The following is an 18,697-nucleotide window of genomic DNA, read 5'->3' on the forward strand; positions in this document are numbered from 1 at the left end:
TTTTCCTTGAGTTAGTTTGGTCGGTGAGTAATTAAATTCTAATAAAATTACCTCACGGGGCATTCGCTCATTCTCTTAATCTGTCTACTGCACAATCATAATCAAAGTAAATGCACCAGTCAACAAATTTAGGGTTTTACAATCTAAATATTGTTGAACTTTGGTTTACCATATGACATTTTCTTCGGGAAAAAAATGGGCAAAGACTGTGATTGGACTGCATATGATCACGCTGATGGGATTGTTCCTAAGTTAAAAGAAATTGCTCATATCAATAATCATAATAATAGAGAGATTAAAAACATAGCCAATCATACAGGCTTGTTTGGGCTAGCGAATAAGATTTGCTACAATGTTGCACTATTTAATAACAATAACTCAACTACTACGATTAGTTGGCTCGATCATATTTCTCGAGATATTATTATCATTTAGCAGCATGGAGGAAGGGGAGACTGCAATTTTTACGTGAATGCTTAAGCAAAATGTTCTACCGTTGATGTTATAAGCCCGACGTGACATGTTTAAAACAAGCAATTAATCATGTCTACCAAACTTACTATCCTTTAAAATTATTGGTCTCCCAACTAGTGTAAGACTCGACATACATTTTTAGTTTACGACCTTTTTTATTTTTCTATGTTTTTGTTTTTCCTGAAATAAAAACATGAAGAGCATCACTGTACTGTGATGTTTAACCAACTCACTGATTTCAAAAGCGTTTTTTTTCCACAATATTTCCCAACTTCAAAACCAAATTAAACAAAGTGTTTTCAGTAGACAAGAGAGGAGAAAGAATCCGAAAAAAAAAAACAAAAATAATAATAATTAAAGATAGAAAGGCAATGCATGAAACAAAGAAACCCCATCGACCTTAATCATAAAGTATCTTTTGGTAGTATGTAACATCTAACATTAAACGGGGTGATTAACAAACTAAAATAGGCCTCTTGTCCAAATGGGATTAGATGCGATGCCCTAATTAAAAACCATGTGAAGATGTTTGGCTATTTTGATGATGTTTTTTTTTTAACAAACGACATTTTTTATACTAAAAGGGTGGGAGAATAGGTTAAGTTTTACAATTGGTTATAAATAATGTGGTTTAAATTCACCTTTAGCGATAATCGAATCTAAAACTTTTTACCTACAAGTGAAGAGGAATATCACTAGACCGTAAATAACATTTTGATGATTCTTTTTTAACAAAGAAATGAGAACCTTGTAGTGCCAAAATGTTGTTCAAATGGGGCCTCAACGACATACCAACATCGTTGGTGTCTTATTCGCACGGTTCTAAAAAACAGCTTAGGCGGGTCCAATGACGGCTTTAGGGGAACGAAAGTGCAATCACAAGCATCTATTCAATCAATTGTAGTCACTTATTTATATGTTTTTATTATTATATAATAAATTTAATTAAAATTAAAAAAAAAACATCTAAGCTCTTGTATGCTATCTGACTAGCACTAGCGGTTTTTAGAACCTTGGCTTATTCTTACTAAAAAGATTTGTGTCTCGACCTCGTTTTCCCATACTAAAAAGATTTGTGTCTCCACCTTGCCTTCCCACTCTTTTTAAGCAGCTTTGGCGTCGTACTTAAAACTTCCCTCCTACCATTTGATAGTGTAAAGAAGCTAAAAGCTATAAGCAGAAAATAAGCAAAAGTGCTTCTTCAACCAGCCATGTCAAGCAGAAGATCATCATCATCATCAAGAACTTCTAAACCCTCAGATGATGAGATTAAGGAGCTCATCTCAAAATTACAACCTCTTCTTCCTCAGCTTCATCATACGCGTAATGCTCCGGTACGCGCCTAGGGAGATTGTCATGCATGCATTTGTACCTAAAGCAAACTATTGGGAGTTTTTCTATATTTAGGGTTTTTATCACAAATGGAATTCTGACGGTTTCAAATTTTACGCAGGTATCGGCATCGAGCATTTTGGAAGAAACTTGCAGTTACATAAAGAGGCTGCATAGGGAGGTGGAAGATCTGAGCCAAAGAATATCTCAACTCCTGGATTCTGCAGGCATCTCTGATGTTGATGAAGAGCTTATTAGAAGACTTTTGCAGCATTAATAATCGCTCTCTCTCTCTCTAGGCTAGCAATTTTAATTACATGAGTTAAGTTTTGGTTGGACTATCCAACCAGTGAGAGATTATATATATGAGGAATGCATATATATATATATATATATATATATATATATATATATATATCTGTGTATATATGTTTGTAATCTTCAGTGTACCTTCTGATATCTTATGTGTTGTTAAAATGGTATCTAGTCATTGATCTAGCTCCAAACTAAATATTAAAATAATTTTTGGTTCCACATATATCGTGATTTGCTGCAATATACTGACCAGAAGCAATGTCTTGGATTTACAATATTTAGTATCATAAATCAATCATTCAATGATTAGGAGTGAAAACAAGAAAATGAAAGCAATCACCATTGTCAGCTAAAATGGATCTGAACCTGTTTCAATCAGGGGAGTATAAAGTTGAAATGGTAAAGTCTGGTTATTACTGTTAGATAACTCCATAATTTGGTACAAATGTTAAAATTTTTAAAATTAAAATACAGTTGGAACATTAAACTGGTAATAAGCTGTTTATAAACTAAAATTTTAGTGTTCCTTCAATTCATTGACGGCAAAGTCTTCTTGAGTTTTACATATATCTATGACATGGTTAATCGCCAACTTAGAATCCCGCTTCCACCCAAATATCTTGGTATTTTTTTTTTCAGAATAACAAACTTAAGTCATCACAAAGAGTGACAGCTCACACAATAGGAATAGAAACCCTTTTTTGGGAAGATAGTAGTTTATTGAAACCGGCAAAGAGAAATACAAGTAGCAGTCACACTACGACTCCCAATCCCGCAACGGAGAGGAACCTACCTTATTAAAAGCTTAAGATTATTAACCACCTATATCAGAGTTAATTCCAAAATGTTGTAGGCATAATTTACTGAACAATTATGGAGGCCAGAGAGAGAGTTGCGACATAGATAGAGAGAAAGAGAGAGAGATGTGTAATTGCGGGTGTGTTCTATTCCACCTCATTGTGCCTTCATTTATAGTAGTAGGATATGAAAAAACCTTTCCCTTTAGGATTACAACATTTAATAGGTAATCTACTCCTAATAGGAATATAAGATACATTCCCATATCTACTAGGATTTACACAATCACATTCTCATTCCAATAGGACTGCAACACTCCCCCTTGAGTGTGTAAATACTCAAGTAAATGGCGCATCAAGTCTTCAGTGATGAAGCAAGTATAGTTGATGAAGTCGTCGGCACAATGAGCGAATGCAAGTCTCAGATCAACAGAAGAATGCATAAAAAGTAAAACTCACAAAACCTCGCTATGGTAAAACCCATAGTCTAAGGATAAATGTGAGAATTTGCATTAAGTCAAAATTATACATCTTTTGGACGCAAGTAGAATAGCTCACAAGGGTATGATCAGCCCATGATGGATGCCTCGTTAAAACCTAGTAGATATGGGAAACTTTCAAGCCATATTTTTGGGCTAGATGGCTGCAGGCCATACAAAAGAAACACCCTAAAATTGGTTAAGGCTGTGAAATTGGGCACCAAAATATTTATTTATTTATTTATTATTATTATGGGTGTGGGCTGAAAAAAAAAAAACAAGCCAAAAAATGGCTTTGGGCCGAGAAACAAGGGCAGCCCAGCATTGAAAGTGCTGGCTGCTGCTTTAGACAAGGTCCTGCAGCATTAGGCCTTGGGCTGGGCTCTTGTAAGGCAGCTGCAAGCAGCCCATCAATCTGCACAAACAAGCTTGCAGGCTTGCTGCAGTCACGGGCTAAGAGGAACAGCCCAACAGCAAAGGGAAGAAGAAACCCTGGCCGAAGTGGTTGAGCCGAGTTCTCAGGACAAGCCCAGCACAGGCTGGCTCGGTCTGGCCCGAGCTGGATTGTGAGAAAGCCCAGCAAAAAAAACGCTGGCTCTATGTGTTTGAAAGGGCATAGGCCCAGCAAGTCAAACCCAGGCCTAGGGCCTGATTTGCACACGCAGTAAAACCCAAGCAGGTCGGTGAGGTTAGTTCCCCTTTTTTCTTTATTTTTTTTTCAGATTTTAGTATTAGGGTTTTCAGAACCCAAAAAAAATATGCTTCTATTTTATTTCGTTTCTTTGACTCACAAATTCCACATAACAAAATTTGCGTAATGCATGAAACAAATATATGAACATATACAATATATATATTGGAAGGAAAATATAAATATAGGGGGTTCATGCATCATTGGGAATGTTTTCATGCTTCAAGGTCGTTTCAAATATCTTACTTTATTTTAAGCATACTTGATTGGCAGAAAACAAATAAAAGCCTTTGAATTTGTAGAAGATCCATCTTGGAAAGCTTGAATTGCATCTCCAATGCGTTGTATCTGCAACATAGAAAAATTAAATTGAATCAATAGCTTGTATATCAATCCAATAAAATAATAAGTTAACCACAAAAAAGAATGATTAAAACGTAATACTCCCCAAATTGAAGAATAAATTCTCTTAGTAGCGCAGTGTCAAGTGCATGCTGATAACGTGTTGTAGGAATAATTTACTGAACAATTATGGAGGCCAGAAAGAGAGAGGTGCGACATAGATAGAGAGAAAAAGAGAGATGTGTAATTGTGGGTGTGTTCTATTTCATCCCCATTGTGCCTTTATTTATAGTAGTATGATAGGTAAAAACCTTTCCCTTTAGGATTACAACATTTAATAGGTAATCTACTCCTAATAGGAATATAAGATACATTCCCATATCTACTAGGATTTACACAATTACATTCCTATTCCAATAGGACTGCAACACAAAAGAGTTTTTTATTTTTATTTTTACTTTTATTTTTGAGTACATGGAGGGAGAGTTTGGCTAACCTACGTAATGGGCGGCTTAATTTAATATCGAATTCGCCATTCATGAGATTCGAACTTAAGACCTCTTACTTCTAAGCGAAAATGAATATCACCAGACCGTTGGATGTAAATATTTACATTTTGTTCATACATACATTTCAAATTTCACAACTGAGCAAATGCGAATATATCAATAAATGAAAAACACAAATCATACAACAAAAGAACTTCATTTATAATTGAAGAAGAAAAATCAAACGGAAAACATTCAACACCTCTCATTTTTTTTTATACAATTAATTTAGGGAATTGTTATTGGTACTCTAAAAATCTTATTTTATACTTTAAAAAAATTAATAATTAGAAAGAAAATTACACTTGTGAGGGAGTGTAAAATGAAATTTTTGAAATGCTGATAACAGTTTCTTTAATTTAAAGTTAGCCACAATTGCCAAGCTTTTGCTGCTTTACTCCATTGTCTTCTCCATCTAGCTCTTCACCGCATCCACAGCCGTCGATCCCATCTCTTCCAAATCATCCAAGCACGTCTCCTGATCTGTCACCGCGCTGCTTATCCACGTCTGTATGTCGTTGACTTTATCCCCGGTCAATGCCTTCTCTCCCGGGCCCACCCTCATCGCCGACGCCGAGTCGTTGACCCGGTTCATCGCTTCCCCCAGCTGAGAAACGCAGTCCTGGGTCGCCGCATCGGAGTTCACGGTCATCAACAGCGCCGAGAGGCGGGTGAGCTCGGCAGCGGAGATTTCGAGGGAGAGCTTGAAAATGGCTTCTGGGTCGGGATTTGGAGAGCGGTTGGGGACGGATATGGAGGTGAAGCACGAGGCGGGGTACCGAGTTACGTTGCAGACGGTTTTGATGGTAGACTCGGCCTAGTTGGAGAGAGATTGGGGTTGGAACTCGGCGGGTGACTGGGTAGTGGAATGGTGGATGACGGCGGCGATTGCGAGGGTGATCACTAGTGTTATTCAATCTTCATCCTCTTCGTCTGCGTCTCCGCCAGCAGCCTTCTTAGCAGCCGCGTTCGTGTTCCTTCGCTTCACTCTGCCAGGGCGTCCGCCGCCTAACGGGCTTGTAAGCGAGAAATCGATGTGCTTCTCGGTGTCACATCTCACCAGGAATGAGGGAATGTTCACCACTTGCCTCCCAACTCTGTCCACAATAAAAGAACAAGGTTTAGTGAGGATGAATGTTCACCTTGCAGCTCAAGCAACCGAAACAATGGTTGGTGTTATATAATATGTAAACAGTGTGATCCATTCAAACACTAGAGCATCTTCTCTACTAGCAGAAATCGAAATAAAACATGAAGTACAACAGATATCGAATCATCAAAACGATAGACTCCTCCGTTCAACTCTATAACATAATTAGCTCCAAGTTTTTCCTTTCTACGAAAAGTCAACAATCCGGCACGACAAATTGTTGGTATAATAACAAACCATTTATCAAGTACTTCCATTTGTTTCTAGATCAAACATGAAGTACGAGCAAATAGAACACTTTTCAGTAGAATTAATACCATCACAAGAAATGTAAATCCGTAAATGTGATGCACCAAAATATCCGCATTTTCCCGGACATTACGCATTGAGATTGACCATATAATCACATTGAATCAGTGATTTTAGATCAATAGCACTAAATCAAATAAAAGCACAATGAGAAATAAGTTTACCTGATATGCCTCAGCCTGATGAGCACACGAGCATGATGGATGGACTTTGCCATACCAGTCTTGAACACAATCGTCTGCAGGCGGCGTTCAAGGAAGTTCTCGACATTCAAAGCCAAGACATAATCGAGCTTGTTCTGCCCCTCGTCCAAAAGCTTATAACGGTTCATCCTCCTGAGGAGAGCCTCACCTTCAATAATCCGACGAGGGTTCTTCTCATCAAGGGTCAGAAGCTCCCTGGCATTGTTTCGGATACGGCTCTGGGATGCTGAAACCCTCCACAGCTCTCTTGGACCGAAGCCCGAACTCACCCACGAGCTTCAGCTCAGCATCCAACCGTTCCTTCTCGTAGGGGCGGCGGGGCTTCTTAAGCGTCTTGCCATCTATAATTTTCACAATTCAGTAAACTTTTTCATAGTTTACCATTACAAATTCAGAACCTAACACTAACCACCTGAGATGTACCTTTAAATTCCGTTATAAAAATAAAAAAATTGTCATCGAACAATGTAAATTCAGAGACTTTGAAATGTATATCATTTAACCCTGAAAATGTAAATCCCACGTCAGGAACAACAAAAGTTTCTCAATGATTTCGATATAATAAGTATCAGAGAATATATATATACACACACACGCGTGCGCGTGTATATATATATATATATATATATATATATATATATATATATATATATATATATATATATATATATGTGTGTGTGTTGGGGGGGGGAGATTAAACATCAGAGAAAGCGAGAGGGATTACAGTTTCGGTAGAAGGAGACGTGAAACATGTGCTCCGACGATGCCAGTCGTCCTTGTGCTTCGTTGGAAATAAAAACTAATTTTCTAAACTCTGTCTATAAAGAAAGAGAAGCTCAAAAACCCTAGTGAAGTTGTTGGCTAGCTAACCTAGCGTCGAGTCGAGGCCTGCTCTCTTAAGGTATTCATTTTGAGGACAAATGCATATTAGCCATATGATTGTATTAATTTGTATCCAAAGATTTCAAATATTTGACAATTTAATAAAGAAAAACAGGATGGTTTATGGATTTTAAGTTGATTTTACTTTATTAAGTTTTCAAATATTTTAAACCTTTGAATCTGAACTAATTTAAGCATGTAGCTAATATGCATTTGGTCCTTATAAGTCCTCAGAATGAGGACCTTAAGAGAGCAAAACTGGCGTCAAGTGATATTAAATTGCTTGCTTTCGTTAGATGGATTGACCCATATTTTATAAGACGACTCATTTCTACTTTTGGGCCTACAGACCAAACCCAACTTTTTTGTTATGCCCAACCCAATAGAATTCATCAATCTCTCGTTTGGAATTGCTTTTGGAGTAAGCACTTGTGTTAGAACTACTTTTATTAGGAGCACGTTGAATGCAGTTGTGGATTCTTGTGAATGCTTCTTCGGTGCTTTACGAAAGGCTTCTATAAATCAGAAGTACTTTTAAGTTTTTCCGCCAAACCTAGTTGAAAGAATTTTTAGTTGATATAAACCACTTTTAGCCCATCAAGAACAATCCTAAACTTGTCCACATTTCTTTTAATTTTACTCAATCGATGATAAAATGGATAATTTCGGAGGTCAATTTCAACTTAGGTGATAATTCAAGGGGTCAATGGCAATTTACCTTTTTTATATACCTCAAGGTCCTCAACCCATAAAGAAGGGGAATGTTTTCTCTTTCCAACCATTTTTTCTTTTCATACGTTCTTCTCAATTTTCGATCGTCAAATCGAATGAATTGAAAAAAATCAATGACTACAAATTAAAAAGGGTGTATAAAAAGTAAAAAAAAAAATGTAATTAACGCTATCCGTTCATGATATGAAGGATAGGTGAAACCGACGAAAGCTATAAAGGTTGCAAACTTGCAACCACCAAGAGTTGGCTGTGGAAACCCAAGTGAATTTGTTACCAAATCTGCATTCAGTTAGGTACACACAAACACACTCATATATATTGAGAATAATATTTCTCTTCTCTTTTCATTAATCTGAAAGATAATTTTACACAAGTATATATAGTTACACTTCGGGGTAAAAAGTAAAAGAATATTCCCTACAATAACTATCTAACTAAATTGGTAATTGTCATGAATTACTATTACAATGAGTTATTATATTATGCTTATCACACCCCCTCAAGTTGAACAGAGGAGGGTGTAGAGAGAGCTTGGATCGAAGTTGGGGAAATCGTTGCCGAGGAAGTGACTTAATGTGTATGTCTGCAAGTTCATCTTGGCTGCAAACAAGCTGAACTTGAAGTAATTGTGCTAAAACCAACTCACGAATGTAGTGATAATCAATTTCTACATGCTTAGTGCGAGCATGAAAAACAGGATTGGATTTTAAGGCAATATCAGAGACATTATCACACCAAATATGAGGAATGGTAGGCAATTTGAAACCAATATCAATAAATAATTGGCAAATCCAAGTAATTTCTGCTACAGTATGAGCTAGAGAATGATACTCAGCCTCTGTGGATCATCGAGCAATTGTGTGTTGCTTCTTTGCACTCCAGCCCAGTTAGCATCAGAGAATGCCTTAAGTGTTAGGGAAGATGAGGATTTGGGAAACCATAAACCAAGTCCAACTATGCCTTTTAAGTATCGTAAAATCCGTTTCACTGCTTGAAAATGTTGTTCTCGTGGTGAATGCATGAACTAGCATACCAAATTAACAGTAAAGGATAAATCAAGTCGAGTCCAAGTTAAGTATTGGAGAGCCCCGACAATGGATCTGTATTCTGTAGGATTAGATAGTAAGGGCCCAGAAAGATCAAGCTTGGCAGAACCAAGTGGTGTGGTGCATGGCTTAGCTCCATCCATATTTGATCTTTTAAGCAAGTTCATAAAGTACTTGGATTGATGAATAAAGATACCTGATGAAGATCATTGAACTTCGAGCCCAAGAAAGTAATGGAGATCACCCAAGTCCTTGACTGGAAACTGAGCATTGAGCTTGGAAATAACAGCATTGCAGTGAGAAGAAAATGGGCCAGTAATAATTATATCATCAACATACACTAGAACCAAAACTAGAACATGTTGATGAAGAATGAATAAATTGTGATCAGATTGTGATGCTTGAAACCCCAATAAGAGTAGAGCAGATTGAAGTTTCTCAAACCAAGCTCTAAGAGCTTGTTTAAAACCATAGAGAGATTTCTTTAAGTGACAAACATAACTGGGATGATCTTGGTCAATGAATCCAGAAGGCTAAGACATACACAAATATTTTTTTAAGGAACCATGGAGAAAAGCATTACTAACATCCAACTGATGTAAGAACTAATTAGACTGAACTGCTAAGGTGAGTAGGATTCTAATGGTCACAAGTTTAGCCACTAGACAGAAAGTATCACTGAAGTCGATACCTTCATGTTGATTGTAACCCTTAGCCACTAAACGGACTTTATAGCGATCCACAGAGCCATCTGGTTTGTGTTTAATTCTAAAAACCCACTTACACCTAACTAAGTTGTTTGAGGGAGAATGAGGAATAAAAATCCAGGTTCCTGTATTCTGCAAAGCATTGAATTCATCTTGCATAACTGCCCTCTAAATGGATACTTAGATGCTTGGAGATAGGTAGAAAGAACATATTCACCGTCTAAATGTGACTGTAAAGGGTGTTTGGTAGCTATATAAGCCTTAGATTTAAAGATGCTTGACTTTGACCTAGTTTGTATAGGGTGAATAAAAGGAATAGGTGGAGTGGGAGAAGTAGATGGAGGAATAGGCTAAGAAGTGGAAGAAGGTGCATTTAATGCAAGGTAGGGAGGTGTGGGTGTAGGTATGGTAGATGAAGGGAACTGCGATTCAGGTGGGATAGCATGACAGAGTGAGGATAGGGTAAGATATAGATGGGGAAAGTCAAGAGAGAAGGGAGATGAGGCAGTATGAGAAATAGTTGGGGAAGTAAGGGAAGAGGCAAGTGTGTGAAAAGGAAAATAAGTCTCATCAAAATGCACATGTTTGAAGATGTAGACCCAAAACTAATGGGGCACATTAGAAGCTATCAATAATGTCTTGGCAGTTTCGACAATATGTCGGTGCTTCCTTTCAGCACAACCGTTTTGCTGTGGTGTGTAAGGACAACTGAGATTTTGTTGAATGCCACAAAAAGCAAGATGTTTTGAAAATTAGAACTAAAAAATTCACCCCCTGAGTCTATTCTTAAAGTACCGATCTTGAAACCAGATACATTTTCAACTAGAGCTTAAAATTGGACAAATGTAACAAACATATCTGATTTATTCTTAAGAGAATACAACCAAGTATATTTAGTGAAATCATAAACAAAGAGAACATAGAACTTGTAACCACTAACAGATAACAATGGTGTTGGACCCCAAACATCAGCATGACCAAGTTTTAGTGGTCTAGATGTAATACTAACAGAGTCATGAAATGGCAATTTTGTACACTTGCCCAAGATACAATTTAAACAAAACAACTTATCAATAAAAGTAGTAATAGGCATGGAAGACTTAGAGATAACAGATCCAAAAGTCTTGAATGTTGGATGTCCCAAGCGTTGATGCTAAATATGAGGTGAAGTCCTTATTGCAGTAGTTGCAAGATACCTTCTGGAATGATTAGGATATGCATAGAAGGGATAGAGACCTTGGTAAACAAGACCTCTAAAAAGCATCTTCCCTGCAGTAAGATCATTGACAATGAAGTCAAAAGGATTCAGAGTCAAAGAACACCAATTATCCAGGGAAAACATATTTGCAGAGAACAGATCATGTTTCAATTGAGGAACATGTAAAACATTCTAGAAAAGTAGCAGAATGAGTTCAAATTAAAGAAGAGCTAGAGTGGAGAATTGGCAAACCTTGGCCATCTCCAATGTAAACTTTGTCAAGTCCATGATATGGTTATGGATTCTGCAAATTCTGAATGTTATTGGTCATGTGTGAGCTTGCTCCAGAGTCAATGAGCCATGAAGGAGAGGAATTGATTGGAAGATTAGCATACATGGCAAGCTTAGCAGAAGGAACATGACCTTGAAAATTAGGATTCATACGATTGCTGCAATCAATGGCTTGTTGGCCTGGACCTTCACAGATTTGACAGGGAGCATGCTGAGAATTGTTGTGGTAGCAATTTCCTCCACGATTTGCACCATGATTATGAGAATTGTTGTAGCGATTGAATTAATTTCGATTGTTGTTGTTGTAATTTCGCTGATTGTTGTTAGGTTATTGATAACTGCCTAGATTAGAATTGGGGAACTGTTGAGGGTGAACAATATAGGCTTGTTGTTGAGGTGGAACATGCGCTGTAGGGAGCAAATGAGCATTGGTTGATGATGCTTGAACATTGAATGCCTGAAAAGGTTCAGTAGATGAGCCTTGAATATGCTGCTTTCTTGCAAGTGCAATTTCTTTGTTGAGCAAGAAACCATGAAGATAATCAACAATTGTATCAGTGAGATGAAATTGCACAGAATTAACAAAGGCATAATCATCAAGAAGTCCATTGAGAATTATTAGAAGAATATCATGATCGTCAAATGGTGCGCCAGCAGCAGCGAGAGCATCTGTAACTTCCTTAATACGCTGGAGGTACTCAGAGGTAGGGGAATTTCCTTTGGTCATAGATTGAAGATTTGACCTAAGTTGATGAATGTGAGATCGTGAGACACCACTAAATCGTCGTTCAAGATTCTGCCATAATTCCGAGCAGATTGAACACCAATGGTGAAAGGAATCAAATCCTCAGAGAGTGTAGAGTTGATCCAGATGATGATATTATGATCTTTCTCATACCATAACTTGAAGGCAGGATTAGGAATAGAAGTCAAATTTCCTGAAGAATCAGTGAGAATTTGAGGCGGTGCAGGTTCAGATCCGTCAACAATTTCAACGAGCTTGTAGCGGTGGAAGATCGAATCAAAGAGAGACTTCTAGATGAGATAATTGTGACGTTTCAGCTTTGTCTGGACCATGCTACCGATATTCTGGATCGTGATGGAGTTGATCGAGGCCTGAGTAAAAGAAAGAGGTGGTGCAGCGCCCTGAGGAGAATAATTAGGATGTGCGATCATCGGAGATGAAGAATCGGAAGAGTTAGCCACCATTGATGCGCAAGATCAGAGAGGAAAATAGCGAAAGAGATTTGTTTGGTTACTGAGAAAATGAAGAAAGCGTAAGGAGAAAGCTAAAGGATCGAAGTCGGTAGACTTTTGGCGGAAGATACCATATTGAGAATAATATTTCTCTTCTCTTTTCATTAATCTGAAAGATAATTTTACACAAGTATATATAGTTACACTTTGGGGTAAAAAGTAAAAGAATATTCCCTACAGTAACTATTTAACTAAATTGGTAACTGTCATGAGTTACTATATTATCCTTATCAATATGTGTGTGTGTATATATATATATGTGCATGCAATAGATTTCATGGATTTCACATACATATATGTGCATGCAATTTGTCTAAAAAAGTATGAGACGTTATGTTTTTTTTCTTCTAGTTTGCCATGTTAGTGCACAAAATGTTCAAAGCCTTTACACTTCTATGAAGCATGTCTCCACAAGAGTTTTTGTAATAGTCCTTAGTCTGTTTGGAATTGCTTGTGTACGAAACATTTGTGATTTATTTGTATCAACATGATTTGTCCTATTTGGAGAATACCAAAAAGACATAGAAAATGGAAATACTTCTAGTTATTTATAACCAACATTATAAGCAACAATTTTGATCATCTAAGAGCGTTTTTAACCGTTGTAAAAGCAGTCAGAGAACATGCCTCTTCATTCAATGAAAAGGAAAAAGAACAACTTAAAGTTGGGAAAACAGATTGGACGGCAGGCTTTACTTTCGAGCATTGCTTGCACACAAGAGAGATGCCTTTTGAATAAACAATTCCACCCAATTGCCAATTCCAATTTTCAATTAAATAACAAGTAAAATAAAAATCTCAATTGCTGTCTTGGTCTCTCACTTTTGCAGGCCATCGTCAATTGCTGTCTACAACTAATGATGCTAGTGAAAAAAATCACCATCAATCCGACAAGGCATCAAACAATAAACAATTCTCATCAAGCACTAAAATATAAAAATAAAAAAACTAATGAAAATTGTTTGAAAACTTTGAGTTTTAACGACAAGAACAAAATAAAGAGTAAAGTGAATAGTACTATGATTGACTTTTTAATGTAAAAATGTGGTTTTTCGTTAAAATGAACAATACCGGAAGTTTTTCGTTAAAATTTCCTAAAAAAAATCTAGAAAAAAAACAAGATAAAATAAAAGGGAATAAGCTTATAAAAAAAGGGATTAGGCTAAACTAATATAAAAACAAAATAAAACCCTCTCTCCTCTTCGCACGCTTGTATTTGCCAGAGTATCAAAAAAAGTTACCTCATTTCAGCGCCCGCCAGTCGTGCAAATTTCCAATTCCGTTTCTTTTTCTCTCTTCTTTCTCACCATTCAATTTCCATCTTCCATCAGTTTCTCATAATTTCCACATTCCTTTTTTTTTTCGATTTTTGTTTGAATTTTAATTTTTTTTTTCTCGAAAAGCCGATTACCCCCTAATCCTCATTGGTTTAAATACTTAAAACAAGGTTTGTTTCTTATCCGACTCTATTTTGGCATTTTCTTATCTCCTTTCTATGTCTCTGGGTCTGTGAAAATTGTGGAAGAATTGGGAAAAATCTGGGGGAAGAAAAATGTTGCTCAAATGGGGCCTCAACGACATACCAACATCGTTGGTGTCTTATTCTCACCGATCTAAAAAGCAGCTTAGGCAGGTCCAATGATGGCTTTAGAGGTGGTTTGGGAGTGAGGTGCTTAAAAAAAAAACACACATGAAAAAAAGCTGTGAGGGTTTTAGGCGTTTGGTAAACTGAAAAAAAAAAGCTTATTTTGGAAGCTGCTGTGAGAATAAGCTGAAATCAAAGGAAAAAGCTGAAGCTGCTATTTGCAGCTTTGGAAAACTGGTTTTTTTTCAAAGCACACGGAGCTACAGTGCTTCTTTAATGAAAAGACCCACTATCAGACTGCTTTTTTTTTTTTCCAAAAGCACTTTTATAAAAAAGTTTACCAAACACTATGCTGATTTATTTCACAGCCGCTTATTCTCACGGCAGGTTTTTTTTTTCAAAGCACAGCAATACCAAACCAGCCCTTAGGGGAACGAAAGTGCAATCACAGGGCTCTAAATTTAAAAAAGCTTCAATCATTTAATATTTATATGTAAATGTAATAATGCTATATATTACAAAAATGTTGCTTGTATTAGCACTTAAAATGTCATTGTGCATTTTCATAAGTGTAAACTCATTTTTTTAAATGTAAAAATTTGGAGTGCTAATAACAACACCCTAAAAATAAATTTTTTTCTTTAATTTTATTTTATAATAATGTTATATATTTAAGTGAAACTTTAAAGTTAGAGTTTTTGAAGCTTTTTTTATCTTGTTTGTTTGTTTAAAATTGAACTGCTTTTGATTATTTAGTAAAGGTTATTGTAGCTCTTTTTACTTATTATTTAATGACATTTATAAACTTATAATCAATGAGTCATAAAATTTGTTTTGATTTAAGTTATTGCTTTCTAACATCAATCATTGTCCTATTTTGTTTGGAAAACTATCTAATTAAAGATGGACCTTTTATAAATTTCGTACCTGGCCCCGAGACAGCTCTGGCGAGGCATAGGCACTAGGCAAAGGTCAGACGCTCCGATTAGAGCTTAAGAGTTTAGATTATCGATGAAGCCTCTATTCAATCAATTGTAGTAGCTTATTTATATGTTTTTATTATTATATAATAAATTTAATTAAAATAAAAAACGTCTAGGCTCTTGTCTGCTGCCCGACTAGCGCTAGCGATTTTTAGAACTTGGCTTATTCTTACTAAAAAGATTTGTGTCTCGACCTCGCTTTCCCATACTAAAAAGATGGAATGTGATATCCACACACCTCTTTTTACTTCTCTCACATCCTTTTAATTTTCAGTCGTTGGATTAGATGAATTGACGAAGATCAAATGATAGAAATTAATAAGGAGTGTGAGAGAAGTAAAAAGGGATGTGTGGATAGCACACCCCAAAAAGATTTGTGTCTCCACCTTGCATTCCCACTCTCTTTTTAAGCATCTTTAGCCTCGTACTTAAAACTTCCCCCCAACCATTTGATAGTCTAAAGAAGGTAAAAGCTATAAGCAGAAAATAAGCAAAAGTGCTTCTTCAACCAGCCATGTCAAGTAGAAGATCATCATCATCATCATCATCATCAAGAATGTCTAAACCCTCAGATGATGAGATTAAGGAGCTCATCTCAAAATTACAACCTCTTCTTCCTCAGCTTCATCATACGCGTAATGCTCAGGTACACGCTTAGGGAGATAGTCATGCATGCATTTGTAACTAAAGCAAACTATTGTGAGTTTTCTATATTTAGGGTTTTTATCACAAATGGAATTTTGATGGTTTCAAATTTTACGCAGGTATCGGCATCGAGCATTTTGGAAGAAACTTGCAGTTACATAAGGAGGCTGCATAGGGAGGTGGAAGATCTGAGCCAAAGAATATCTCAACTCCTGGATTCTGCAGACATCTCTGATGTTGATGAAGAGCTTATTAGAAGACTTTTGCAGCATTAATAATCTCTCTCTCTCTCTCTCTCCGGGCTAGCAATTTTAATTACATGAGTTAAGTTTTGGTTGGACTATCCAACCAGTGAGAGAGTATATATATGAGGAATGCATATATATATATATATATATATATATATCTGTGTATATATGTTTGTAATCTTCAGTGTACCTTCTGATATCTTATGTGTTGTTTAAATGGTATCTAGTCATTGATCTAGCTCCGAACTAAATATTAAAATAATTTTCGGTCCCACATATATCGTGATTTGCTGCAATATACGTACCAGAAGCAATGTCTTGGATTTACAATGTTTTTACCATACTTGACCAATCTTGAAAATATTGAGCATCGATCAACGTTATACCGTTAAGGAACCAGAAGAGTTTTCCTCCAATTAGGAGGCCAATCACAGCGCGACACGTGTGGACATCAAAAGCTAATCATAGCACGATACGTGTCAACATCAGAAGCCAATCATAACACGACACGTGTCAATGTCAGAATGAAACTAGAAACTCTCTTCTATAAATAGAGATCATTCTCTCACAATATTTTCTAATGTCATTTGTACTAAATCATTCACTAGTACTCACAAAAGGAGAGCTTGAACCTATGTACTTGTGTAAACCCTTCACAATTAATAAGAACTCCTATACTCCGTGGATGTAGCCAATCTATGTACTTGTGTAAACCCTTCACAATTAATAAGAACTCCTATACTCCGTGGATGTAGCCAATCTGGGTGAACCACGTACATCTTGTGTTTGCTTCCCTGTCTCTATCCATTTACATACTTATCCACACTAGTGACCGGAGCAATCTAGCAAAAGTCACAAACTTAACATTTTCTTGTTGTACCAAAGTCCTCACTGATTTTGTGCATCAACATACAATATATAGTATCATAAATTAATCATTCAATGATTACGAGTGAAAACAAGAAAATGAAAGCAATCACCATGCTGTTGTCGGCTAAAATGGATCTGAACCTGTTTCAATCAGGGGAGTATAAAGTTGAAATGGTGAAGTCTGGTTATTACTGTTAGATAACTCCATAATTTGGTTCAAATGTTAAAAATTTTAAAATTAAAATACAGTTGAAACATTTAACCGGTAATAAGCTGTATATAAACTAAAATTTTAGTATTCCTTCATTGACGTCAAAGTCTTCTTGAGTTTTACATATATTTTTTACATCGTTAATCGTCAACTTAGAATCCCGCTTCCACCCAAAAATCTTGGTATTTTGTTTTTTAGAATAACAAACTTAAGTCATCACAAAGAGTGAATAGGAATAGAAACCCTTTTTTGGGAAGATAGTAATTTATTGAAACCAGCAAAGAGAAATACAAGTAGGAGTCACACTACGACTCCCAATCCCGCAACGGGGAGGAACCTTATTAATGGCTTAAGATTATTAACCACATATATTAGAATTAATTCCAAAAGGTTTTTTTTTTTTTTTAGTACATTGATATTTTTACACTAGAGGGAGAGAGAGTTTGGCTAACACACGCAATGGACGCAGTTTAATTTGTTATCGAATTCGTCATCCACGATATTCGAACCTAAGACCTCTCACTTATAAATGAAGAGGAATATCATCAAATCGTTGAATGTAAATATTTACATTTTGTTCATACATACATTCAAATTTCATAACTGAGCAAGTGCAAATATATCAATAAATGAAAAACACAAATCATATAACAAAAAAAATTCATTTATAATTGAAGAAGAAAAATCAAATGTAAAACACTTAACAACTCTTTTTTTTTTTTGTTTATACAATTAATTTAAAGAATTGTTATTAGCACTATAAAATTGGGAATTTTAACGAAAAGCTCCCGGTACTGTTCACTTTAACGAAAAACCACATTTTTACACTAAAAAGTCAATCCTGGTACTATTCACTTTACCCTTTATTTTGTCCTTATCGTTAAAATTCAAAGTTTTCAAACCCTTTTCTTTAGTTTTCCTTATAAAATTCTTATTTTGAACTCCAAAAATTTTATAATTAGAAAAAATAAGATTTTTGAAATTCTAATAACAGTTTTTTAATTTAAAAAATTAGTGGAGGGGAATATATTGAACTTGTCTAGAATTACCTTAAAGTTGGCGGCAATTGCCAAGCTGTTGCTGCTGTACTCCATTGACTTCTTCATCTCGCTCTTCACCGCATCCACAGCCGTCGATCCCATCTCCTCCAAACCATCCAGGCACGTCTCCTGATCCATCACCGCGCTGCTTATCCACGTCTGTATGTCGTTGACTTTATCTCCAATCAACGCCTTCTCTCCCGGGCCCACCCTCATCGCCGACGCCGAGTCGTTGACTTGGTTCTTACCCCAGCTGAGAAACGCAGTCCTGGGTCGCCGCATCGAAGTTCACGGTCATCAACAGCGCCGAGAGGCGGGTGAGCTCTGGGTCGGGATTTGGAGAGCGGTTGGGGGCGGATATG

General features: G+C 36.4%; 3 protein-coding genes and 2 pseudogenes across 3 annotated transcripts; 2 read left to right on the forward strand and 3 right to left on the reverse strand.

Moving 5' to 3' along the window:
- Nucleotides 1–1,558: 1,558 nt before the first annotated feature.
- LOC126598341 (transcription factor PRE6-like) lies at nucleotides 1,559–2,344 on the forward strand. Its single transcript, XM_050264697.1, has 2 exons — nucleotides 1,559–1,808; nucleotides 1,928–2,344. Exons 1-2 carry the CDS (start codon nucleotides 1,686–1,688, stop codon nucleotides 2,081–2,083), a joined length of 279 nt encoding a protein of 92 aa, XP_050120654.1. The 5' UTR covers nucleotides 1,559–1,685; the 3' UTR covers nucleotides 2,084–2,344.
- Nucleotides 2,345–5,063: 2,719 nt separating this feature from the next.
- Nucleotides 5,064–5,885, reverse strand: LOC126599155 (putative pectinesterase/pectinesterase inhibitor 26; annotated as a pseudogene).
- Nucleotides 5,886–5,891: 6 nt separating this feature from the next.
- On the reverse strand, nucleotides 5,892–11,751 carry LOC126599156 (40S ribosomal protein S9-2-like; annotated as a pseudogene).
- Nucleotides 11,752–15,765: 4,014 nt separating this feature from the next.
- LOC126598340 (transcription factor PRE6-like) lies at nucleotides 15,766–16,490 on the forward strand. The gene is made up of 2 exons (XM_050264696.1): nucleotides 15,766–15,967; nucleotides 16,086–16,490. Exons 1-2 carry the CDS (start codon nucleotides 15,836–15,838, stop codon nucleotides 16,239–16,241), a joined length of 288 nt encoding a protein of 95 aa, XP_050120653.1. The 5' UTR covers nucleotides 15,766–15,835; the 3' UTR covers nucleotides 16,242–16,490.
- Nucleotides 16,491–16,927: 437 nt separating this feature from the next.
- On the reverse strand, nucleotides 16,928–18,617 carry LOC126598339 (putative pectinesterase/pectinesterase inhibitor 26). The gene is made up of 2 exons (XM_050264695.1): nucleotides 18,345–18,617; nucleotides 16,928–17,056 (listed from the first exon to the last, which is right to left on the reverse strand). Exons 1-2 carry the CDS (start codon nucleotides 18,615–18,617, stop codon nucleotides 17,015–17,017), a joined length of 315 nt encoding a protein of 104 aa, XP_050120652.1. The 3' UTR covers nucleotides 16,928–17,014.
- Nucleotides 18,618–18,697: the final 80 nt, after the last annotated feature.

The sequence above is a fragment of the Malus sylvestris genome, chromosome 14 (assembly GCF_916048215.2).
Source record: "Malus sylvestris chromosome 14, drMalSylv7.2, whole genome shotgun sequence".
In the NCBI taxonomy this organism is placed as follows: Eukaryota; Viridiplantae; Streptophyta; class Magnoliopsida; order Rosales; family Rosaceae; genus Malus; species Malus sylvestris.